The sequence below is a fragment of the Dermacentor andersoni genome, chromosome 6 (assembly GCF_023375885.2).
Source record: "Dermacentor andersoni chromosome 6, qqDerAnde1_hic_scaffold, whole genome shotgun sequence".
Lineage (NCBI taxonomy): Eukaryota > Metazoa > Arthropoda > Arachnida > Ixodida > Ixodidae > Dermacentor > Dermacentor andersoni.
In genome coordinates this window covers 85,447,136-85,473,300 of record NC_092819.1, presented here as the reverse complement: position 1 = coordinate 85,473,300, position 26,165 = coordinate 85,447,136, and the positions used below count along the sequence as shown (strand labels likewise).

Sequence of the window (26,165 nt, the reverse complement as noted above, 5' to 3'; positions counted from 1 at the left end):
CATGGTGTGAAGTTGATGTCTTGCTGCATTTTCGCTTGCACTCATCTTTTATGCATGAAAAGCTCATCGTACAGTTTATGAAAAAAAAATAACAGCATATTATGATTTATCTTTCAGTTCTGGTAACATGCAACGTACAAGGAATTCACTAATGGATGATATGCCGAAAAACTGGCCATTATTTCTGCGTGATGCTGTGCAAGCATGTGGCGTTACTTACAAGAGGCACCCACAAAGTAAGTTACAATTTACTTTTAAATGAAGCATGGACATCAGATAAAATATATTTATATTGCTAGTTAGAGTGGTTTGCAGAGTGTTTTTCCAGATGTGTACTATCCTTTATTTCTTAACTCATTGCAGCACAGTGTTCTGTTTCGTATACTGGTGTAATGCTATTGTGCCCCCTGTAGCTGAAACCAGGATGTAATTTTTGCCTGAACTGCAGCATCACTGACAATTTTTCTTTGCTAGAGGCTATTTCAATTTGGTGGAAACCCAGCAGGGCGAAGTTTTGTCAATAATGACGTGTTTCACGCAGAGATGTTCTTGTTTAGGTCAATGAGTGAACATTGGAATTATGTCGGCATACAATACAGATCTTGTTTTATTTGCAAAATAATTCTGACAGGCGGCATTCAATTGATTGGTCTAATTAAAAAGCACAAATTGACCAGTGAGGCTGTACTACACTATTCCCATGGTTCACATCTGGAAAAACTACCTCTGCATCACTCTATCCGACAATATAAACTTTTTTTCTGATGTCCATGCCTCGTTTAAAATAAATTGTAACTGTGGGCAAACGTCGTGTTACTGTAACAGCTGCCGCAAAAATTTGAGGGAATGTCTAATAAAAGTCTTCAGTTGCTCTTGTCAAGCTGTCCATTAGCCAACTTTTAGCGTAACGTTAGCAGGGCTTACTGAAGTACTTCTAGACGTCCATGGCTACAAAATGTCTTGATCAAGACAGCTACTAGGCTTTTGAATTAGCCGTTCAAGACATCTTTTAGACATCAAATAGCTGCTTGCGTGTTTCGTGGGACGGCACACGGAGAGTCCGTTTTCGTTAAACTATAGGCTGCGGCGAGCTCGCAGCGTGGTCGGCGTGATCTGTGAGAAGTGACGAGCCTTTTCGCACTCGCAACAGGGCATAAAAAAGTGCGAATCGACGCAAAATTCGGCCTAGAAACGTGCTTCGCCACAGCCAGGGCTCGATACGACCCAAGCTGGCGCGACCCAGATGTCGTTTCCCGCACCGCCACCAGGCGCCGCTACTATACCTCAAACTCCAGCATATAGGCGGCTATGCTCCAGCGCAAGACGCCCATAAGCTGGTACTTCATTCTATGGCGCAAACTTCGACGCTCGTCGCAATGGACCCTGACACCGACAGATTGGCTCGCGATGGTGGGCTCAACTTCAGCGATTTGAGCACCGACGAGCGCGACCTGCTGCTGAGGGCTCGCACTGCCGGCGTCGTTGCGTACTACGACGGCGGCCTCGACACCGGCTCTCCGGAGCGGGAAAGCAACGAGGGCTTCCCACGACATCACATGGACGTGGCATTCTCGCTGCTTGTTCCAAATGAAAGTGTCGCGAGCCAGCAGAACCCTCACAGCACGACGCGATAACGAAAGTACTGAAACTCCAAAGCGTGCGCGGCGCAGAGTCGAGCGCGCAGTCGAGCGAAAACGAAACCTTTCGACCACCCATATACTACTGAAGGGTAACGTCAAAATTATTTTTTCTTAGAGTCGAATAGACGTAGACAAGTAGCATTTTTTTCCGTCTTATAATCGAATGAAATGATATTTTTAATACGAGTAGTTGAGTATTAGTAACACAAATTATGAGAAGTCCTTTCGTCATCGGGCTAGTACCGGAATGTCGCTGGGGGGTCTCAAATCGTGTCATGCATTTACCTCAATTTCTCGGTTACTAAAGCTCTGTTCGCGATTAAATTGACGCCTTAGACGTTCTAGAACATTGCTCTACCACTTTAACTTGAGTTTCTGGTAACCTTTAGTGTCCCTTTAAATAAATACCTAAATAAGGCGGTAACCACAAAAATAAAATTATAAGCGCGTAATTCTGTACGTTCTCACCCGTCCATTATAGCGGAATGGTGAAAGCATAATTCTTTAATGAACTGAAACAAAACGCTTGCTTCGCTGCAATTATTTATTGCCAAGTTTCACTTCAGTTGGCAGTGAAGTCTCATGAGTAAAACGGGGTCAGCAGTGACATGAACTGTACCGCGGACTTTTGAAGAGTGGAATGCTCATACTCCATACACTTTGTCCATGTCTGTGTACACCTCATCTCTTCCGCCGATGAAAAGACTCCTCAAGAGCAGCAGACGTTCCGGAGGTATCAAGTACGACGCCATCCTGAAATGGTCGCATGGCGACGATTTTGTCTGCTTCTGTGATTGGTTGGCGGACTACCAACCTCGCGTGGTCCGTGTGCCTTGGTTGCCAACTGCTGTTTCTTTAAGTTGTATCCTACTATGTAAGAAGTAAGGATAGTATTTCCATCAGCCGTATAAACTTGGAAACATTCGCTTACTGACTGAATAAACAAGCATATGGTGTCAGCGCCAATGTGCAAACATGAACACATCACACTCGACGAGCGCGGGCACTCGCTGTCAAAACGCTGGTGTTAGCAACGCAGCAGCAGCAGCGAGCGAAGTGACTTTCGTGCGGTCGACCGCTTCGACGCAAGGCTGGCGAGCACACAGCGCGCACCAAGGTATGAGCCGTCTGCAGAGCATTTTCAAGATATATGGCGCTCGCGACCGAGCAAAGTACGAACTTGTTGACTCCCTCCCGCGCTGCCTCCCCGCTTGCCTCGACCCTTTTCGCGGCGATCCCGTGGGCGCTTCCATGTTTGTTCACGTGATGACGCGTCCATTGCTTGCCTCAACTGCCTCCGTTGCCTCCGCGTTTACAATGGGTGTGTATATGACGCCGGTGCGACTTAGCAAACCTGTTTCGGGAGACAGCGTAGACGGTGACTGGATGGACGACACGAAGCTTTGGCCACAGCTTCAATGAACACGCAAAAGCGCTTTGGAAGCTGATTAATCTATGTCCAAACGCCGCGAGCAGCGTATATGGTGCTTGTTTTAAAAACGAGGCTAATTATGTGTTCCAAGATACCGATGAATGAATGATGATGAATCGATGATTATTGTTTCGCTCTTAGTTCTTTATTTTGCAAATATTTCCAAGCAGCGGCTTGTCACATTTCCGACTCGGTAAATTTCATTGATGCGGTCGCTATCTGATTACGTCTGTCTAATGGCTGGCGGGTATTCTCAATTCTGATAGATTTGTCATTGCTGCGCGCAAGGCTTGAAACGTAGCCGTTATGTACATTGTAATACCTTGTAGCAATGATGTATAATCGCTAGTAACTCACATACTCTTGTGGACCGTCACGAAACATTCAGCTTCGACCATTCGTGCGCTATCGGTGTAGTCCGTCATATTTGTGCGCACATGGTGCGCATATATTCAAGTGTGCGCCCATCCACATAATGGCACGTCGGCGATAGAGCGGGCGTAAGATTCCGTGCCAGTTGGGGTATAATGTGCGATGGTATACTGTACGCAAAACGTACTATGACAGGAAGCGCGGCGCTGCTCCCTTTGCCATTGTTTAACGAGCGGTACTCACTCGCCGACGTTCCGGGGAGGAAGCACGTTCTTTGAAAATTAGCGATACAACACTGGCGGATAAGCAAATCTCTGTATCCTCGAAGAAATCCGTACATCGCGAAGTGCCGGTAACACGTACGGACAGTTGCAGCAACGGTCCGCGAACTTGGCTACGCAGATTCATTCCATTTCTTAATATGCCAGTCACTACTTTTGCAGCCAACTACTGCACACGTCTTCAATCCACATCATTCAGACCGGCAAGGTTGGAGCACAGTGCGTCAGCGAAAACTCAGTTGCACTTCCGACAGCTGATCGCACAGAAGCAAGGTGGAAGCGGTAATGGTTTCGTATTCGTTCGCTGTCGCTGAGGCGACGTGCGGCGACATCCCCCCCACGGCCTTTCGCGCGAAGGAAGACGGCGCATTTGCTCTGCGCTTTCCTCGTTCGCGCGCGCCAGATTGAGCCGCGATGGTCGACTTCCCTTGCGTTCTTTCACTCGCACATACAGCATACGACGCGCGGCGACGCTGTTATCGCCCTTGGGCTTTATACAGAACATTACGGCGACAGCAACGGTGGCGGCAGAAATGCGCTTGGAATGTCCATGTAATTGCTATCGAAAAAAAAAGAGAAAGAAAACCTGTGCAACACTGCACAGCAACAACCCAATTTACAGCGAATCTGTTTCTTTCGAGCAGTTGTATACATAACTTTTCTGAACGCGACCATAATAAAGACGTCCACTTTAACATTGTGGCCTCATCTGTACTTCATAACAACTCCTGCATTCCCTTCTCGCAGGATTGAATGGTGGCTGTATGGCGCAGAGGCGCCGACTGCGGGAGGGCTCCGGGGCGCGAGCCCCCTCCGGAGCTTCCCGGGGGGTGGCTCAGCCCTACACCCCCCCCCCCCGCCGGTCGATGCCGAAGTCCCCCCCCCCCCCCACACACACAACTAAATTGCCATTACCAGAGCTTTGTCACCCACATCATTTGAGGTTTCTTTTGACTTTCCTCGACCTTTTCATCTGAAATTTTATTAGGGTATAATAGCTTACTGCATCATTATTGGCGTGGACAAGCACGGCTTTTAATTGATACTTTCGCTTTATTTCTGCAAATTCTGACAATAGGAGGACACGCGCATTAGAAGCACTAGCTGCGGCTGCCTCATCCATATTTTCTTACTTCAACATTGTTTTAAATTTCCACTGTAAACACCATGCAAATACACAATACATTTAAACGTACATGCAGAACTAAGTTTATTATGCTTTTGAAAGAGATGGAGGTAGACAATTAAAATTTATTTCTCAAGGTATGGATAGCCCATGCCTAGAGAATGAATATGTTGCTTTATGTTCACCGTGCTTCATATTTCTTTGCGAGCTTTCTTGGCCATGAAAAAAACCTATAGAATTCAGTGACCCCTTCGGCAGAGTCTTTTATCAGTGGCGTGTGAAATGCACGTGAATGTTGTGTGTCTCAGTATTGTTTCTTTTTCCAGTAAGCAATGCTAATGACTCACGAAAAAAAAAAAACACATTTCTAATAATTTACAGCCATTACTAGGGATGGAAACATCGTCAGTTGCATGCAGAGGTCACACATATATACAAGGTGTCCCAATTAACTATGATGCACCAAGAGTTTAAAAAATAAAGCAATGAATTACTCGAAGAAAACCTAGTGCATATTGTTTGCAGTACAGTGGAGTAGCTGCCAGTAATGTTTTCGTTAGTGAGATTTAATTAGGTAATTGTATTTGACTATCTAACTCGAGACGTACTATCCTAATTATCGAAGTATCAATGAAGCATCTGAAGGCACAGCCAAGGGACATTAACTGCGGTATTTTCAGCGACGTAATAATTCCGTAATATTTATTTTCCGACTGGTAAATGAACCCCGCGAAATGTGGAGAATACCACGTGACTGCGCTGCCACCCGTATCACAAGTGTTGAGCTCGATCGGTACCACGGCTATTGACATCTTACCACAAGGAGAAACGCCTTGCCTATGCTCGCCAGTTTCTTCAAAAGTGTCAAGAAGATAAGGAAGGATTGTTGGACTCCATTGTTAAGGGAGACGAAACGTGGGTGTTTCATTTCACTCCCGAAGCGAAACAAAATCCAAACAGTGGCGTCACCCAGAGTCACCAGTCGCAAAGAAGTTCAAACTCCTTCTGCTGGCAAAGTCATGGCCAGTGTTTTTGGAATCGTAAGGCGATAATACTGATCGATTTTATGGAACGTGGGCCAACGACCAACTCAGACAGTTATTGTGCAACACTAAGAAAACTCAGGCGAGCTATCCAGAACCGCCGGCGAGACGAGTGGCAGCCGGCGTAACGCGCTGCTTCACGACAACGCCCGACCTCACGTGTCCCGTCAAACCCAGGAACTTTTGACAAACCTTGGGTGGACTGCGATGCCCCACCCACCGTACAGCGCAGCCCTCGCGCCTAGTGATTATCACTTGTTCCCCAAGTTAAAGGAATATTTGAGCGGCCAACGCTACGGGTGCGACGATGAAGTCAAAGAAGAAATGAAACGCTTCCTCAACGGGTTGGCGGCAGAGTTCTACGATATTGGGATACAGAAATTGGAGCACCGTCTACAAAAATACGTAGAAAAACATGGGGATTATGTAGAAAAATAGAGAAAAGTTTCATCTTTCCAATGATGTAAATTTCTATGAAAATGAACAATGTTGTCTATTTCTAAAATTTATGGGAACCTTATTTCTGGACCAAACCTCGTATTCAAAATCCTTATATTAAGCAACAAACCTTGGCTTTATATCACCTCTAACATGACCCTCATTTCCACCTAATGCGAATTAGGTGGAAATGGGTACACACCAACGAGGCATCCTTGCTGGTGGGTACTCAGCGTACTCAATTTGAATTTGCCGCGGCAGAAACACCAGTTGCTTGCTGCCGCTTCCCACTCGGTTCACGAGTATTTGACAGCAGTTTCTGCTTGACAGACGTGTCATGGACGTGTTGCTGCCGTACCCACAGCCGTTCGTTTGCATCCAAGTCAATCCGTATCTCCTTTGCCGGCTCGTTCTGCCTGTAATTTTGCTCATTTTGGTACTAGCAGCTGTGGAGAGGCTTGAGCTTCCTGAGCTTTGGCTCATCGAACTTGCCTACCTTGGCATAATTGACGTGTCAACATTTTCTCGTTCGTACTTATCTCTTAATTGTATGCGATAATCAAAGGAGCGTTTCTGCAGCGGCTACACTCGCCGAGAAAGAAAAATATGGCGTCAGGTAATTTTTCATTTGTGTAGGTTGGTTGTGACGGCAAATGTGAAGCTCTGTTGAAAATTAACCCCCTCTTCCGCTAAGCTTTTCTTTTTTACTGTGATCCCTTTTGCGTGTATTGTGTTTTCAAGCGCTAACTTCAGTTGCCTTGCCGACTGAGCCTTGCGTAACAGTTCTAATAGCTACAGGTGGCCTTGTTCGTAATCGTTTACACGTTGTAGTGACATTTGCACTTTCGGAACAAGTGCGCTAGAGCTCCATTTCTTGCAAAATTACTCCCTTTTCAACAGTTTCTATGTTCGGCAAATTGGCTGTTAATGCTGTGGAACAAGAAGTCGGTCGCAGTCAGTCAGAGGCGCTCGTTCTCGCGGAGAAGAAATGTGGTATAATGTGTTGTTTTTCCTGCGACTGTTACTAAACGCCCTGTTTTGGCGAAGTCGGCTTATCTCGTCCCTTCAGCCTAGGTCACGCAGCGCAGCAGAGTGTCTTGTTTACTATTTGCTCTCTGCACTTCTGTGGTTCAACAACATTATCTGGTGTTTGTGACGCCATCAGCGTTAATCACCACCGTCGTGTATCGCGATATTGTGTAAAGTGAAAGCGAAGGGGACATGTTCGTTTGAAGAGCACTAAACATGGCAGTGGCTGGATTTGGTACTTATGCGCCCCCCTCTCCCGCATTTTTTTTTCTTTTGTCGTTTTTGTGCCCCCTATAGTACAACTATTTATACAACTGTGCCTTATATGAACACTGTTTGGCACATGATATTGCACTGCGCAGCCATGTTTGTATGCTGCTACACTTTATTTAGATTCCCATGGTCTTTCGTTGACTTTTTTAACTGTTCGTACACGTTTGTATTGAAGGAAACGCGTTCGTGATAAGCAATGAGCTCAAATAGGCACTTGTGGGTAATTTTTCAGCTTTTGAGGAACTATCCCATCAGCCCCTATTGCACTGCTTCGCATCAAACATGTCAACCTCTGTTGAGCACAAAACTAGAGTGCACTTGTAAGTAGGGCTTGTCATATGGTGCGATTCTCTCAGCTGTCCACTCATAGGTAATTTCAATCAGTCAAGTGCTCAACCGTAGTGGTTGCTCAGTGGCTATGGTGTTAGGCTGCTGAGCACGAGGTCGTGGGATCGAATCCCGGCCACGGCGGCCGCATTTCGATGGGGGCGAAATGCGAAAACACCCGTGTACTTAGATTTAGGTGCACGTTAAAGAACCCCAGGTGGTCGAAATTTCTGGAGGTGGAGTCCTCCACTACGGCGTGCCTCATAATCAGAAAGTGGTTTTGGCACGTAAAACTCCATAATTAAATTTTTTTTTTCTCCGAGTAAAGGTTATGTGTCATGGACTTGGCCGTGGCAGTTCACACTGTTGCTTTGAACCTGTACATTACAGTTGGCCTTTGTAAAACCTGAACAAAACGTGGAGTTGTCGAGAGACAGTGTTGACACTCAATCAAGAAAAGGGCTGACAGATGGAATAGCACACTGTGGTATAAAGGTTACGAACAGGGATAGGTGCCTCAGAAAGGCTGGCCAACGTTTCAATAGGAGGATCTGTCTCCTATCGAAACGTTGGCCAGCTTTTCTGAGGCACCTTATCCCTGTTTATAACCTTTATACCACAGCGTTGACACTTGTCACTTGTAAAACTGTCACTTGTTGACAGAATTAGCATGAAAAGGCCCACAGATTTATGAAACAAGGATGAAATTTGTGATGTTTCACAATGACACTGCTTATGCCATGCTTTAGCCCCTATAGTCGAGAAGCTTGGTGCACAACTTGAGAACGCTTGATGTACAAGTTCTGCTCGAGTAAGAGTAGTGTAGTCACAGGCGTAGAAGGGCAGAGCCACTCTCCCCTCATTGGGGCTGCTTGTTAGCCTTATAACATTGGGTATTGTGTAGAAGAGTTTTGCCCCTTCCACCCTCTTGATGAGTGTCCTTGTTCGTTTATGGTAGTGTGATAGCACTGAACTCATAATCCATCAATAATATACCTGCTACTTAGGGTATAGTAGTGCTGGTGCAGCTTGTTTCATTGTTTGTCTTTTGTGTCCCTTTATGCTCATGGTACATTTGCCTTCCAATACCCTTCGCACTGCTCTAGACTGCCAAAATTCGTTTTACTGTCAGTGTCTGTCGTGTCCTTTGTCTGTAGAGTGACGTGAAGCATGCACGCAACAAGCTGTTCTTCCTCCCTGTGTCGTCTTCCCTGCTCCTGCTAGGTCGTCAGATCCTTGTGGTGGTATTTCTTTTATTTGGCATTTTTCTTTACGGAATTTTCGTCGGCTTGCCAGAAGAAGGGCAGACAACTGTTGGCTCACCAAAGGGGAAAGGCATCGTCACCCCGAGTGGAGACTGCGACCTGCCGTCCTCTGCCGACGTCAAAACCCCTTGGCGCTCATTCAACTACAAGCAGCTCGATGTACCAGCGAGTATCAGCAGTGGAGCCAGTCAAGTCAAGCCATCGGAGGCGACCGTCGTTGTTGACGTGAGTGGGCCTGGAAGGAACGCATTCAGGGTGCTTTATTGTATAGTACATGGCTGTTAGTTTTTTTCAGAGACTGTATGTGGCAAAACCATTATCACCTTTGCACTGCTTTTGGGACTGCTTCAATGCTGAGCTTGCAGGTGTGCGCAAGATCTAAAGATAGATTACAAGCATATGTTGCTAGTGAAGTTCCTCAATGAGCTTTTCCCACTTTAAAGCAGCTTGCAACTGTCAAAAAATTCATTCAACAAAGGCACTCAGGAAAGCAGAGTGGCAATGGTGATTTTATATCCATGCATTTCTTTTTTTAGCTCCTTGTGAAACTGCAAACTCTGAAAAGATGCAGCACAGAAAGTTAACTGGTACAGGAGCATTTCACGGCACATCTTTATGTGCACTTCTCAATATTGGGGATAGGCAGAACGCTTATAGCAACAAGTTATGCTTTTAGTACTGATAGACTTCACTTTTGTATTACAACAATGCCTGCTAAAATTGGTAATATTATTGGCAACTGCGTATTGTGCAAATTCTGATATCTGCCTCTTCTATGAAATTTGATCAGAAGTGTTCTTAGCACCGCAGTTGTTCTGTTGAAAAGATAAAGATGGGGAAATTTTTTACTGTGTGGCATAGCATATAAAAAAAGCAGCTGGTCTTCTTTAGGTAAGTTTGTACCTTTGAAACTTGTGCAGATTTTCTCTGTTGTTGACTTGGTGTGGATTAACTGTCTTGATTTGATTATTACGTTGTGCAGATAAATGTCGTATTTGATTTTAAAAAAACAGCTTCCTAATCATCCCACCGATATATCTGTTTGTACTTTGCTGCAGGGATGGGCTCACGTGTGATGATAGGAATATTTTGATCTGATAAACCAGGCAGCACACTGAGGCAACATTAAGAGCATTGAACTTAGGTTGCAAAGCAAAGTTCGTTTCACATTTAAAGGGACACCTAAGCTTTAGTAGAAAATTATGCTTTTTCAATAGCAAAGCTGCAGATCACGAGAGGAAGCTTGGTCAGTCAGGAAGTGCACAAAAATGAAAGGCAGCTGGCAACGTCATCTAAAAGGTCCTGCACCAGCTTGCTGTGACATCATAAGTTTAGACAGTGTCTACTCATGTTTGGCCAACTTTCTGTCAGTAAAGAAGCACTACATTGCACCCTAAATGAAGAAAAGACTCAAACTGCTGTACTAGGTTTCAAGAAACTTTCCTGCGCCAAAACAGGTTCAATGTATACTGTCAGAGTATATTTACTCTGACATCTGTGGATGCAATGGTGACATTCTGTTGCTGAGGTTCTGGCTCGAAATCCAAGAGAGGGAAGCTTTGCCTCATTTTCTCCTGCAGTTATTGACCGTTCCTAACAAATAATTGCAAATGGGGTTTTGAAAGTCTGACTAAAGCGTTGCTCTTTAGTGACCTCTTATAGGGCCCCTATAAACAACCCTGAGCTCAAAAATGAGTTACCTAGTGGCTGATGTGTACCAGTCTACAATGAACATATTTTTTTTTTGCTATAGAGACTTGCCCTTAAGGCATAATTCTTGGTGCGTATATGTGTATTATATGTGTGCTGTGAGGCCTGTGTTGTGTATGAATTGAAGCAGTGTTTTATGGAACCTGTTGTCATGTATCCAGCGGTCATAGCTGGTTGTCACACTGTAGCGGAGGCCGGCTTGCAGTAGGAGACGCGAGCCGAACGTTTTTTTTAAATGGTGCAGTAATATCATAGTTGCAGTCATTTAATTAACAACTATGCAGCTGCTACAGTCTTTGGCTCGCCTCTGCTACCCTCGCCTCTGGCACACTCTCCTGCTCACCACATACGCTCACCAACTCCATGTAGTGCAGCGAGATCTACGGGTTGTGTGAATATATGCGAACAAATGCGAACAAATATATATGCGAATATATGCTGTACCAGTGGCACCCACAACGATAATAGAAGAGAGAATAGTCTAGAGGAATTTGAAATCCCACTAGTAACGCCGGAAGAAGTAAAGAAAGCCTTGGGAGCTATGCAAAGAGGGAAGGCAGCTGGGGAGGATCAGGTAACAGCAAATTTGTTGAAGGATGGTGGGCAGATTGTTCTAGAAAAACTGGCCTACCTGTATACGCAATGCCTCATGACCTCGAGCGTACCGGAATCTTGGAAGAACGCTAACATAATCGTAATCCATAAGAAAGGGGACGCCAAGGACTTGAAAAATTATAGACCGATCAGCTTACTGTCCGTTGCCTACAAAACATTTACTAAGGTAATCGCAAATAGAATCAGGAACACCTTAGACTTCTGCCAAGCAAAGGACCAGGCAGGATTCCGTAAAGGATACTCAACAATAGACCATATTCACACTATCAATCAGGTGATAGAGAAATGTGAGGGATATAACCAACCCTTATAAATAGTTTTCATTGATTACAAGAAAGTGTTTATTCTGTCGAAACCTCAGCAGTCATGCACGCATTACGGAATCAGGGTGTAGGCGAGCCATATGTAAAAATACTGAAAGATATCTATAGCGGCCCCACAGCCACCGTAGTCCTCCATAAAGAAAGCAACAAAATCCCAATAAATAAAGGCGTCAGGCAGGGAGATACGATCTCTCCAATGCTATTCACAGCGTGCTTAAAGGAGGTATTCAGAGACCTGGATTGGAAAGAATTGGGGGATAAGAGTTAATGGAGAATACCTTAGTAACTTGCGATTCGCTGATGATATTGCCTTGCTTAGTAACTCAGGGGACCAATTGCAATGCATGCTCACTGACCTGGAGAGGCAAAGCAGAAGAGTGGGTCTAAAAATTAATCTGCAGAAAACTAATGTTTAACAGTCTCGGAAGAGAACAGCAGTTTACGATAGGTAGCAAGGCACTGGAAGTGGTAAGGGAATACATCTACTTAGGGCAGGTAGTGACTGCGGATCCGGATCATGAGACTGAAATAATCAGGAGGATAAGAATGGGCTGGGGTGCATTTGGCAGGCATTTTCAGATCATGAACAGCAGGTTGCCATTATCCCTCAAGAGAAAAGTGTATAACAGCTGTGTTTTACCAGTACTCACGTATGGGGCAGAAACCTGGAGGCTTACGAAAAGGGTACTACTTAAGTTGAGGACGACGCAACGAGCTATGGAAAGAAGAATGATGGGTGTAACGTTAAGGGATAAGAAAAGAGCAGATTGGGTGAGGGAACAAACTCGAGTTAATGACATCTTAGTTGAAATCAAGAAAAAGAAATGGGCAGGACATGTAATGAGGAGGGAAGATGGTCATTAAGGGTTACGGGCTGGATTCCAAGGGAAGGGAAGTGTAGCAGGGGGCGGCAGAAGGTTATATGGGCGGATGAGATTAAGAAGTTTGCAGGGACAACATGGCCACAATTAGTACATGACCGGGGTAGTTGGAGAAGTATGGGAGAGGCCTTTGCCCTGCAGTGGGTGTAACCAGGCTGATGATGATGATGATGCGAACAAAGGCTCCTTCAGTCATGCTTCGTGTGACACCAACTGATTAGCAGCTTCAGAAAAGGTTCAGTGGCACACGGTGGGCAAGACCCCCCCTCAGTTCTCTCGACACATAGTCTGCTCTCGCCATGGTGGCACTGTTGTCCCTTGGCAACGTAACCCTCTTGACATCACGGTGCATGAAGGAGACGCTGGAAAGGCCAAAAGAGGAGCACAGAATTGTTTTTATAATTTGTGGGAGCCCCACAGCACATAACACTGCTGCAATTGCTAAGATTTGTTCTGTACACGATTCATGTGTTTGTTTGAAATGTGTAAAAAGATGTCGGAGGTGGTTATGGGGCCCTTGAATGATTAAAGAAATAAATGAAACTTACCAAAGTTTTATTTTGTCTACGTTGCTGTTGTGCTTCTTTTTTCGCAATGAAATAAAATATTGAAGGGACCACCTGACGGCATGTGTTTGGGAAGAATTGGGTGGTGACATTTTTTTTATTGGAATGCTGCTTGCTTTCCTACAGGGCCTCACAGTGTATTACCAGGAGGTGAATCCCAAGGATGCGTACACTGACATCTCCGTACTGTTGCTGCATGGTGCTGCCTTCAAATCTGAAACTTGGTACAACCTCGGAACCTTAGGCAGTCTGAGCTTGATGGGATATCGAGTTGTTGCCATTGACATGCCCGGTGAGTGATGCATGCGGCATGACTTTCTTGTGTATTTCAAGGTGAATTGTGCTCCGACACTGCTGTGGGTAGTGCAAGTAGTCACCACACAGATATGTAGACTCTGGAAGGTTGCTGTATCATTGTCGTTTTAGATTCCGCTCGCACTTCTGTTGCTAAGTAGGCAGGTAGGTAAGTAGGTAGGGAAATTACAGGGTAGGATATTAGGGAGCAGAACAAATTCATTGAGCCCTGCCATTATAACCTTTGGCGAGCTTTCTTGAATGCCAACATGCATTTCAGTGGTGTGACCAAAGGCTAATGTAGTACCATGCATACCATGCAATAACTCATCATGAAAGCCCTTAATCTTGAGAGAATGCTCATAGCCCATGTTTTCACAATGGCATTGTCAACCAGCCAACACGACGCACAGATTTGTCAATTTCGTACAACCAGATGGAAACCACATACTGTTCAACAATGTAAGCTATCACACTGGTCCTTGTGAAATATGTACGCAGTGAGGGAAATGGCATGAGACAAGCCTGTAGTGTCATAGACTGTGAATTCATTAGTGATGTCATGGTATACCTGTGGACAAAAGGAAAAAAAATGATATGAATGCATTTTAACTCACTGTTTCCGATGCTCTCGTGTTGTACTGTCCTTGACAGGGTTTGGCAAATCTCCATCTGGCACAATCTCAGACAAGGCAGCATTCATGCAACACCTTTTGGCTGCCCTTCGTCTTAATAATCCGGTGATTGTGAGCCCCAGCCTGAGTGGTCAGCTGAGCCTGCCGTTCTTGGTCAAGCATTGGCAGCAGATGGCTGGCTATGTTCCTGTGGCCCCCGTCGGCTGGAATGTGCTGGAGCAGGTGCAGTGCAACACTGGGGAGGCCCCAGTGGCCGTGTCCCATGTGTACCCACCGCTCCAGGTCCACCTGCCCAAGCAGGTTCCCAACCTGAGCTGCATCAAGGTGTGTGACTGTGGCTTGCAGGATGTGGTTGTCAGTTGGGTTTTTGTAGTTATGTAGTCAACGACCGATTTTTTGGATACTTTCGCAGCATAGCCGTGTACCCCATAGAGCCAGTATACAGTATAATCTCAATATAATGAACTTCAGCTGTCTGCAGCAAATTGTTTGTTATTCCGAAAGGCTGTTACGTTGAAAGCCCCAAAATTGACCATTTTGCTTATCAACCCATCAGTTTATCAGTTGTTACCGTATCAGCTATCCATGAAAACATCGCTGTTGGCGCTCTGCCCGCTCTGTCGCTATTTTCCCTAGATTCTGCTACCACTCACCACAACAGCACCTTATGTAGTGTGGCACACTGCGAATGTATAGCTGGTATTGCCGAACAAAGCGCGAAAGAAGAGGCATGCGGAGATATAAGGGCAAAAGAAGAAACAGATTCGCCTCCATTGCTAGGGGACACTTGTTTGGGTGGAGATGCACTCGCAAAACCCGATACGTCATCGTCTCCGCACAAAAAAAAGAATAAGTCCCCTCCGGGCCGCTTTTCTGCGGCATCGTCTCGGATTTTCCAAACCCATGTGCCGCGGCATCTGTTTTCTGCGCTTTGTTGTCTGCTAGCCTACTGTTCTGGCTGCCATAAATGATACACGGAAATCTTAGAATTTGAAAAGGCATCAGCACACACACAAAAAAAAAACACTGACAGAGATGAGACAAGGACGGGCTCAGTACCAACACGCCCAGTTTGCCGCATAAGTCTAAGAATCCTCATATTTTGGAATTTTAATTCGTAGTACTTACACATTGTTATGACACTAAAACTGAATAGCTATCACTATTCTGAAGTTTGCAGTTCTGAAATATTTTTACATTGAAACTGTAAGCAGTCAGCACCGGATTTCTGAAAAGTTTGTTAATCTGAAAAGTTCCTTAATGTGGCATTTGTAGTAACGAGGTTTCACTGTATAAGAGCGTCTAAAATTTGAGGTTTAAACCCTTCGCTGTCCAATTGTCCTGAAATTTTGCCATGACTGCTTGTCCAAAACAGCAAGAATCAAAGCCACCACTACCACCATTTTGATAATCTCACATAATCAAATCAGCACTCTCACGCACCGATCCACAAGCAGCCCTAGCCAGGGCAGCAACGCTAGGCACGGCTGCTTTGACGTTAGCTACCAAGCTTCCTTAGGTGTGGTACCGTGTTAATCATTGAAAAAAATTCACCGCTGTCATCAATGACACGAACTCCACCTTTGTCATCCTCGCCGATAGCTTAGAAGCACGCAAAATATGGCAAGGGTCAAGCATCCCATAATGCCGGTTCCCAAAAGTTGTTTCACTGCAATACAGCAGTGTTACGTGGTCAAGGATATGCAGTGTATTGCGGAGGAGCAAGCTGTGCACATAATGTACCACATTTCATCACTTTTGACATGCCGTATAAGGCGCTCTGAACCATTTTCCTTATTGTAAAGTGGCCTCTCTGTTAAAATATGTCGCCTTGCAAATTTCCTGCTGGAAACTTTTTTTTTTAAATCTTCGTTTAAGTGGAGTTTGATAGTTATTGCATTGATGTGCAGCTGTCTCTCTAGTTTTGTCTTCACTTCCAGCTCCCCTGTGAGCTGGAAGCTACATACATAGGAGAGAAGCCAAGGGGCAAAGCACCATGCAATAGTTGAGTGTCTTAGCAGCGAGAGGGCTTGTCGCAGCACCCCATGGTGGCCGCAGTAAACTACCGTACTTATCGCATAATGATCGCACTCGCGTAATGATCGCACCCCTGAATTTTGTCGTCAAAATTAGATTTTTTTATTTCCCGTGTGATGATCGCACCCCGAACTTGCCGCAGCGATATGTCATGTGCCAAGTCTAGCTAATATTGATCGCGCTTACCATCTGTCGAATGCTACGCAAACGTCTTGACTCAAGACAAACCAAGCGGTCTACACGCACCCAACATTCTTAAGTATATGCCTCATTTCATTACTTTGATCACTTTCCGCACTTCCGTGACTAAAAACAAAGCTGCAACCAAACTTGCCTTTATTATGTGCAAGCTTTATAATGGTTGTGGTCAACAACAACAAAAAAGGCGCCTTTCAATTAGTCTCATCTGCACTCGTGGGCACGCAACAAATCGCGAGCGGCAACGATAGTAGCCACGTTTACACTGATCATTAAAAGTATACCCTATTCATACGCCGACGCTTGTAACGCAGCGAAGATATTCGCCCACCCTTAGCGGAAACGTGCCGTATTAGGATACTAGTGAAGACAGATGCCGGTTTCCGCAGCACGCCGGCCATGTGTTTCTATGTCACTGGCAGCTAAGCGCGCCCATCTGTTTCTGTCCCCTCAAAGTGGACATGGCTACGTTATTGCCGCTAACTTGCCGATATTAACGATATTATTCATTACTGATACGGAACAAACTGTTTCAATGCACGTAATTTACTCACGAGAAGAAAAAAAAAACGTGTTCCGCTTGCTTTGCCGGCCGCCATTTTTATTTTGGTGTCCCACAGCAAACGCAGGACGAAAAAAATTTTTTTTTCTTTTTGCGGAAAATTTAACCCACGCAGTGATGGCACCCCTGATTTCGCGTCAATTTTTCTGACAGAAAAGTGCGATCATTTGCGAGTAAATACGGTACACTACGCAGTGCGCTGTTGCTATCACGAAGGCCACACGCAGCACACACAGCTACATGCAACTGTCACATGTAGATCGGCCGTGCAAGGATGAAATAATTTTTCTGTCTTTTTGAAACCACAGACATATAAAGTATTCCTCCTTTATTTAACTCAAAATTAGCAATGCAGTCAAATCCGGTTTCATCGAACTTGCAAAAAAACACCTACCAGTTCAATATTAGGCATCATTCCATCTAAACATTGTAAAGAATTGACAACATAAAAGCACATACCATTAGTAACAACACTTCATTGACGAAATGACTTACCTTCGGTGTACTGGGGCGCATAATAGTCCAGAATCTTCTTCTGCTTAAATATCTTCGTTGCCAGGAAGCTATTTTAACAGTGAATGGCAGGTTTCACCACTTCACACTTGCCATCACACCAAAGCAAAAGCAACGTGTGGAAAAACAACACAGCAGAATGGCGACGCAAATCTCCACAAGCTCGAAACTTGCAGGATTTTTGTGAGTGAGCTTTGCAGGGCCTGCAAGGATCATCTTTTATAGGGGGTTGCTTGCCCACAGTATGATAGAGCCACCAGGGTGTCTACCAACCGGGAAAACCGGGAATTCTCAGGGATCTTGAGTAGTCTGGAAAAAGTCAGGGAAAACTCAGGGAATTGGGGCCTCTATCAGGGAAAAATTGCGGCAATCTTGTTGAAAGGGTCGAAAGTCCCGGTAATGCTGACTCGAGCAACAGACAGGAATCGTAATGAATCGTCCTTGACGCGCTGTCGTCGGCTGGAGGAGTTGCCAGTGTAAACGACAGACTTTCCGTATTCCCGATAATTTGGACGGCTTCGCGGCACCGCCACGTAACCCATAGAGTCAACGTATCAGAACGTGTGAAATTTCGGACGCAAGAACTCTTCGCCGTCCGATTTTCCGGACGTTTTGCCGTGACCGCAGGTCCGAAACGGCAATAATCAGAGGAACCACCGCTGCCGTTTTGATTACTTTGCCACCTCGAACCGGCACTCTCGCACGCAGATCCGCTGGCAGCCGTTGCCGCCACTGCGGCAACGCTAGGCCTAGCTGCTTCGGCGTTCGCTATGAAGCTTCTTGCCGTTGGGTACCGAGTTCATTATTCAAAGAATAAGCTGCTGTCAGCAATGGCATGGACTCCGCATTTGTGGTCCTCGCGATTGGCTTAGGAACTTAGAAAACATGGTGCGTTACATAATGCCGGTTCCCGAAAGTCAGCTTCGCCTCCATACAGAAATGTTACATGGTGAAGCATACGCAAAAGTATTGCAGTGAAGCATAACAAGTGTGGGAAGGGGCTATTGCCACGGAACACAGTATGCATTCCTTAATTATACACACGTGCACCCGGTATTTCCTGTCACAGTACGAGCGCCGATATGCCTATATGTGTCCCGACAGGCCTTTAGAGCGTTTTCGAACGTGCCTGTCGTGGTTTGAGCCCCTAAGGGCAGTAAATGACACGCATTTATTTTTTTCCAACTGGCTGATTTTTCGAAGGTTTGCCCGACCGCTAGGGAGTTCTAAAGATCGGTCGTGGACTGTGCAACTGACCAAGATGCTTCAAATGGTCCTTGGGGCGAACAAGTGGCGGGAGGAGGACAAGAACAGAAATGATATATGCATTGAGGAATGAACGGGAAAGGAAGCTTGCAGCCGCCGTTTTGAAGAAGCTTGAGCTAAAAAAACAAAATTTTGGCTGATGCCGAGATGCAGGTGTCCCTCATCCAAACCAAAATAAACTCTTTAAAGCAGTGAAATACAATAGTCAGGCGTCGTGCGCGGGCTGAGAGTTTGTCAGGACAGTTGAGGTTGACTTACGAGCGGTTGAGAGAGAATCTCAATTGTGACAGAGTTCGGGCCTCATACCACTGAGCTTGCTATCAGTTGATAGAAATAGCTCATATTCGTATATATTTGCTTCTATGTGAATCTCCTTTTTATTTGTATTTGTGATAGTCCGACTTCATTTGCAATTTTTTTCGAAGACACTTTATTTGCTGTGGATTTTACTAACCCCTGCCTTCTATTCTCTTTTTGAATACCATAACCACTACTCCTTAGTATTCAAATTGGATTAAGTCGCTTTTTTTATTTTTTTTTCATGTGCTTACTAGAAAGTGACAGCATCAGGCGATATGGTTTCAGCCAGTCTTGAAATAAAACATAGTTCTGCATCACTCAGGGAAATGTGCAACGGCACTCAGGGAAAACCTGGAAAACTCAGGGAATTTGGAAATGTCAACTCTGTAGACACCCTGGCCACGCGCGCACGGTCGGGCTAAGTACCTTTCTGAGGCAGTGTTGGCAGCTCACCCGGCCACCATGCAGGAAAGCAAATTTCTGAGGCAGTTTCGTGCTGTTTGAAGATGCATATATCGGTAGCGGGTGCTATTTTTCTCTTACGTAACCATACTTTTTGCAATATATTCTCATGGTAACATTATGGCATTAGAATTGTTTGATATAAGGGATAATTAGATGTAAATGGGTTCTATATAGTCGGGTTTGACTGTAGCTAGCAGTACATATCCATCGTCTATCCCTATTGTTGCATGTAACTCAACTTGGGAGTCATAACAATCTGCTGGTGGGGTGTGCCAGGTGAAGTACCGTTATCTCCAAGATTTGCAGGTCTATTGAGCACCCTTTGCACCCCTAGACAACTGTTTCTTGCCAAACCGTGAGTGACCGTTATTTTTGTTTGTTCAGGTTCAGTTTGTGTTCAGTCACGTTCCAAAAATATTGGTTCAGGTTCGGTGCCAGCCAAAGTTCTGGTACAATTCGGCACCTTTAGATTAGAGGACTAAAATTCCTAAAGCCAACGGTAATAGCTTGTCGCTATCGTAGTCTTGCTTTTTGTACTTGAATCTAAAGAGCTCATAATTTCTTGGTATGTCAAAAAAGCGTGCGTTAAAACCAAGTAAAAATGCAGTATATTGTCTCGGTGGCACACAGGTGCCCACGATGGTGGTGTTTGGCGAGCACGACCGGAGCACGAGCTCGGCGCTGCTGAACCTCCTGCCCAACAGTGTGGCCGTTGAGGTACCCCACGGCAAGCACCCAGCCTACCTGGACAACCCCATCCTGTGGCATCAGGCATTGTATAACTTCCTGCTGCGTTTGCGCCATGGACTGCAGCAGCAAGCTACCAAGGGCAGCTCTTGAGTTGATGCCCCATCGAATGCCCCATCCTCTCTTTTTCTTGCGTTTTTCTCTTTCTTTTTTTTAAGCTCTTGCCTAGTGCCTGGAGCTAGGTTATTTGAACTCTTCATGCAACTCTGAAGTAGGGTAGGGACATGCCACTGTTGGCCTGCTTATTTATAGGGACACTAAGTAGAAACATAGTTGGTTTAGACTAGTTTATTATTATTTTGAAGCTTTTCACTTCCTTCAGGGTGAGAAACGGTTTATTATTGGCAGAGAGCAGCTAAACTTTTTTCTTTTCGAATTGTGCTCACGAACTGCGACTTCCGATAAGATCAATCTGATTCCTTGGTTTAAGCGACGTTTCTGTGCAGAAAATGTTGGCAGAATTTGCGTTCTTATTTTTTTTTCGAGTAACGCGATGCGGTTCAGTTATATTGTTGAACGGTTTGCCTAGCACCAAGCAGACGCTGCCGAAATCTGCAACCCTGTAAAGGAAGGAGCTAGTGCTACAATTTCAAGGTGACATTGCTTGGCTGTCTTTCTTTTTTTGCACCTGTTCGTTATCAGGCCTTTGTTCATGGCAAGAATGACCTACTTGCAGTTTGTAAAGTGTGATATATCGATTTGATTTAACCTAATATTTCTCATAGTGTCCTTTTAAAGGAGCTGTGTTGCAGAGAGGTATTAGACCTTTCACACCGCCAACAGCATTTGCGAATTGGTTTCTGCCTCCTGGAGCCAGCCTCTGTCAGCAGCACTTGATGAGCTGCGAGGCTGTTTGATTTGTCCCAACATCGCTCTTGCATTAAAAAATCTTGCGGGTGTGTTATGGCGCAAGCATTTGTGCTTAGAGTTGAGTTTATTGTTGGTTAACGATAGTACGTGGAGCATTCCGAAGCACTCATGGATGGGGGCATGGCAATATCTATAATTGTGCTGCCGCCATGAGAAACTTGACATTTGATTCTCTTGTGCCAGTTGTCTCTGTTGCGTTGTGCAAAGGCATTGCTTGATTTCAGCTTTTTTCCTCATGGGACATAAGGCTGAGACGTATTCTGTGGTGTTCATTAATTGCTGAAAGGTTGTTTTTGGTGCTTCTGTCAATGCTGCATTGCATTGTGTGCATTGTATTATTACCTCTTGAGACTATATACTTGTTGTGATAGTTCTTGCATAATTTCATAATAGTTTAGAAAACTGTTCGCACTTCTTTTTCTTTCTATGTAGCCTACATGCACAAGCAAATTGACTAGTGATTTAACTTAGTTGGCCCTGTAAAACACAGTGGCATTTTGCCAATAGGTGGCATTGATTTTAGTACCCTCTAAGAGTTTGAGAGTTGATTGATGTAGCCCAATGACATGGCACTGCACACATATGCACTGAACATTCATTTACACAAACACACCATGTACACATGCACACTGCTTAAACAGTGTGTCATTATGTGCAGTATTCTTAAAACACGCACATCTCAGAGCGCACTAACTATTTTTCATTGACCAGTCCCACTACCTTCATTCTATGAGGAAGTATAGTTTGCTTTTACATGTTGATAAAGCTTTTCGAGGTTGTGTATGCGGCGTGGAAAACTGGCTTGGGGCGAAGGACTTTTATGCATGTCATCTGTCATGTTTCTTCAAAGAAGTGCATTAAAAAAAGACATTAGAATCGGTTTAGCCTTTAGCAATCAAGGAATTTCCCAGTTTGCTATGAGCGTTAGTAGTACTGCAACATAGCAGTAAACACGAAGACAGTCTCGCTTGTAGTCTTTTGCACTTGGGCGTTAATAGCACTCGGAGACATAAGACATGCAAGAATTCACAACCGTGTATTTGTTCAATTATTATAAATAACCATGTTAAGATGGTTAACCAAGAAAATGCCTTTAAAATAGTGCAAAAAAATAAAATCTAGTTAGAAGTATTATATTTGTACACAATCCTGAGAAAAAAACATATCAGGTTGACGTCCCCAGGTCTGCAAACCAACTATTAAGGATAACAAAACTGATTAATGTAGAGCTGTGAGGTTAAATTATATATGTTGCTAGTGCTTAATGTGTAACTAGTGCTACGTGTGACCACGCAGTGCAGTCCACTTATAACAGTATCAAGAACAAAAGATCCTGTCGTTATAACCAATCATCGCTATATCTGGACTGCCATAAAAAACACTGTCGAACATACCTTCGTAGCTCTGAAAACAAATTTACCATTTGCGCTAAAAAATGGATGTTATGTAAAGTAGACTGTGAAAAATGAAACGTTTACTTGTTCCTCTAAACAGCATATCAAACGTTCGATGCCCTGAAATAGTCAGAAATCCAGACTTGCTTTCCTTTCGTGGGAGTTCCGGGTTCACAACTGCAGCGTCCAGCTGCTGCGCGAACACTAGCGGCAATAATTTAGCGTGCATGAAATCAATGAGCGCGTCGATCGACGACAGTGCACTTCGCATGAACATCGGGGTCTGTGTCATAGGCGGCTCATTGTCAATCTCGTCGCCCCCATCGCACAACACCAACATCTGTCGCGACAATGATCGCCCCATCGGAGATCTCCTCGCATAACGAGGCAGCACTATCTGCACTCGGAAACTCCTCCATCGAAGCACCACCTGCTTCACTGTCAGTAGCGACGGGCTCCCAGAGCTCGATAATGTCAGCAGCTTCCACCGTATTGGTTTCACTATCATGGGGCATTTCATCCTGGTGCACAAAGCCCGCCTTTTCCGTTGATCAACATGGTCTCTGGTTGCAGCCTTCATGTTCGCTCGTACTTCTTTGAGCTTTGCAAAATTTGCAGCTTCGTCTCAAGCGATACAAGATTCCGCTTTGTCGGCACCGTCTTCTATCAACCGGGCTGTCCGCTGCTGCCTCCATGGCGCATTTCCATGCTCGCTGAGAAGGGGGCAAGCTATGCTTCGCTTCTCGAATTTTTTTCTCTCTTCTCACACGTATCTCGATTGTGGGCGATGCGAGGCGGCTGGCACCATCTCGTGGCACGACGCACCAACTAGTGATGCTCTCCATGGCTTTCGCAATCGGTGCGTGGGTGGGACGCATTGCTCGGCTAATGTCGGCAAATACGAACTTGCGTAGGGAAACATATCGCCCCGTCTCGGCATCGTTCGTTTGACGGGAACTTAGGAATACAAATTTCACAATTATTCTGCATGGAAAACTCCATTCAGAAGGCAAAATTTTGATTGTTATATAAGGGTCTTTTACTCATAGCCCAAATGTATAAGTTGACACTCTCAAGTCGGCTCATCGTTATAGCCTATATATCGTTATATGTGGCATCGTCGTAAGTGGAGTGCACTGTAGTCAGCGTTTTCAACTGTTCTGTTGGTAAGATAGTTACGTAACCTGGCTCTCTCTGTAAAGGAGAAGGTGGTAAAAAGCTCATTTCCTGTTTCAGAGCTCATGTTGTTGAGGGATTTCACAATTTTCATGTGGTTGACCTGTGCATAATGTTGCTTTTGTTTCTCATCACTGCCATGTTGTGCAATGTGACACCATTCGCAAAGACAATGCTTGGATGTGCAAGAATTAAAAAGGAGATAATGTTCCTACAATTTGAGTATATGACAGAGTTGTGATTGCTTCGATTTGCAGTCTGATTTTGTTTTTGTGTGTGTGCTCTAACAAGTGAAGATGTTGCTCTTAATCTAAGTAGGGCAGCCACTAAGTATTGGTATTAAAACACGGGTAAAAAAAGGCAGCCATGCCATATTTTAGCCAAGCGTTTGTAAAACTTGGCTTTTAGGGCAAGTTTTAGGGTGGCGCATCATTTCTTTAGGTTCAGGGAAGGCTGGTGTTTTGTGACTGTTAACATTGCGGTTTCTATTTCCAATGCGGAGTCAAGCATTTGGTTCTTTGACCCATTTGGGATTGCTGCAATAAATGTGCGTTACATATATATAAGTTGGCACGTGAAGACTGGTCTTGCAGGTAGTGTTTGTATGCTAGTCCCACCACTCGTGACACTCAATCATTGGCCACTGGCTACAACTCCTCAGCGAATTTGTTTTGAAGTGTTCTACGAATGTCAATGTGATATTTTTATATCAAACAGACCATATGAATGTCTTGGAATATGTTGTTTCTGAAAACGCCGTCGGCAAAGCAAAAGCAAAGTCCTTTGCTGCGTGCCCACTCCAAGGCCATATTAGGCATTTGTAGTGAGAAATTGCAGAGCCTATTTTGTTTTTTTTTGCATAAAAGAATGTTATTTTTTATACACTTGTGCCTGCATTGGCGAAAATGTACAAAGAACCGATTCCAGAGTTGTTTTTGTTGCCATATCAAAGTGGTGAGTGTTGGTGTTATTTTTGTATTGTTTCCGTGTTGAAAATAAACTTTGGATACATTATTTGCTTTCGGTTACTGTCCTTTTCACATCATCTAAACCTCTAAAAAGGCAACCATCATGAAGTTTGCTTGTATTACTACTAAAAGACAATTTGTAAGTCGGAGGGCCATGGGATGGAAGGTCTTCATTGAAATGAGCTCCATGCTCATGGCGATTATATTTTAGAATTTTTGTTTGCACTGTGGTAGCATTACAGGAATCGAATGACTGACTGCCAATAACAAATTCATTACCATGTATATTACATTCAGAACAAACTCAGCATTACAAAATTTCGTTACATTAACCACTCTCAGCTTGTAAGAGAGGAGTTTCCCTCTCACCTTTGCTTCCCTCGCCAGAGGCACTTTCTCCTCCTTGCTATACATTTATCTATAAGGCATGTATACATCAGTATCCTTGCTCTTTAGCTTCCTTTGAGGGGCCTGTATAGAAGATTAAGAACACCAAATGTCTCACTGACACTTTTGTCTCAAAATGCCATCAACATTCAGTTACCAAGGCTGCTTGCTTTTCGTTTACGTGCAGTTGCCATCACATGCACGGTGCAAAACATGCTGCACATGGTGAAATCCCTAGATTGCATACGGCAGGCAGGCAAGCAAGACAAGGAAGAGCAGACATGCCACTGCATGGCAAAGCAGTGCCAGCAGACAGATCGGAAATGACATTGCTCATAGACAGACCAACGAAGAGCTTTTGCTAGAGTGATGTCATGCACATGACCCTGTTGGCATCGCGATATACATGTATGAAGAAGGGACTGGAAAAAAGCTCGGAGAGGAGCATGCAATTGTTTTACATATTTTGTTGCTGCCATGCAGCACGTAGTGCAGCCACGTTTCAGAAAGACGATTGTCATGGCAATCTGTACATTATGAATGTGCCTTTAATGTTATGAGGGGACAAGAGAGAAAATGTTTACAGGTAATTTGCAATGGCTGTGCACCCTGTGACAGGTACTGTGCGCTGAATTTGGTAGCCCCCTGTGACAATATCAATGCGTTAAAAATTGTCGGAACGCTACACCTGTTGCTCTATTGTGTTTTGACACCCACATTCAGTTTATTTAATACTCTAAGCTAGATTAATTCTAAGTGCCAAAAACAATTGAACTTTAGATCTCCTTGGTTTAATAAACATTGATACAGTAAACCACAGCTCCTCTCTCATGAGAAGTCTATACTAAAGTATAAAGCCTTGTGGCTATTAACGGGCTCCTACCTAATTACATGGGAAAGGAGAAATTGCTTTTCACAGCAACCACTGCACCAAATTTGGTGAGATTTGTTACACATAAAAGAAAAAGCTTTTAAAAAATGGGCCAAGATGTAGTGACTGTAGAAAACAGCTTTTAGGCTTAGACCGTCAAT

At 44.5% G+C, this 26,165-nt stretch overlaps 1 protein-coding gene across 2 annotated transcripts; it reads left to right on the top strand.

Annotated features, from left to right (window-relative positions):
- Nucleotides 1-6,714: 6,714 nt before the first annotated feature.
- LOC126522488 (putative protein-lysine deacylase ABHD14B) lies at nucleotides 6,715-24,792 on the top strand. Of its 2 annotated transcripts, none has more exons than XM_050171240.3 (5): nucleotides 6,715-6,948; nucleotides 9,186-9,451; nucleotides 13,448-13,613; nucleotides 14,270-14,574; nucleotides 20,222-24,792. In XM_050171240.3, the coding sequence occupies exons 1-5, from the start codon at nucleotides 6,939-6,941 to the stop codon at nucleotides 20,429-20,431; spliced, it is 957 nt and encodes a 318-aa protein (XP_050027197.2). In that variant the 5' UTR covers nucleotides 6,715-6,938; the 3' UTR covers nucleotides 20,432-24,792. The 2 variants fall into 2 exon arrangements, with proteins under 2 accessions (XP_050027197.2, XP_050027198.2); XM_050171241.3 differs by having other exon boundaries at nucleotides 6,716-6,948; nucleotides 9,258-9,451.
- Nucleotides 24,793-26,165: the final 1,373 nt, after the last annotated feature.

Excerpts from the sequence above, each read along its gene's own strand:
- LOC126522488 (XM_050171240.3), top strand. Across the intron at positions 9,452-13,447 it reads AGGCGACCGTCGTTGTTGAC|GGCCTCACAGTGTATTACCA; the intron begins GTGAGTGGGCCT and ends GCTTTCCTACAG. Across the intron at positions 14,575-20,221 it reads CCAACCTGAGCTGCATCAAG|GTGCCCACGATGGTGGTGTT; the intron begins GTGTGTGACTGT and ends GGTGGCACACAG.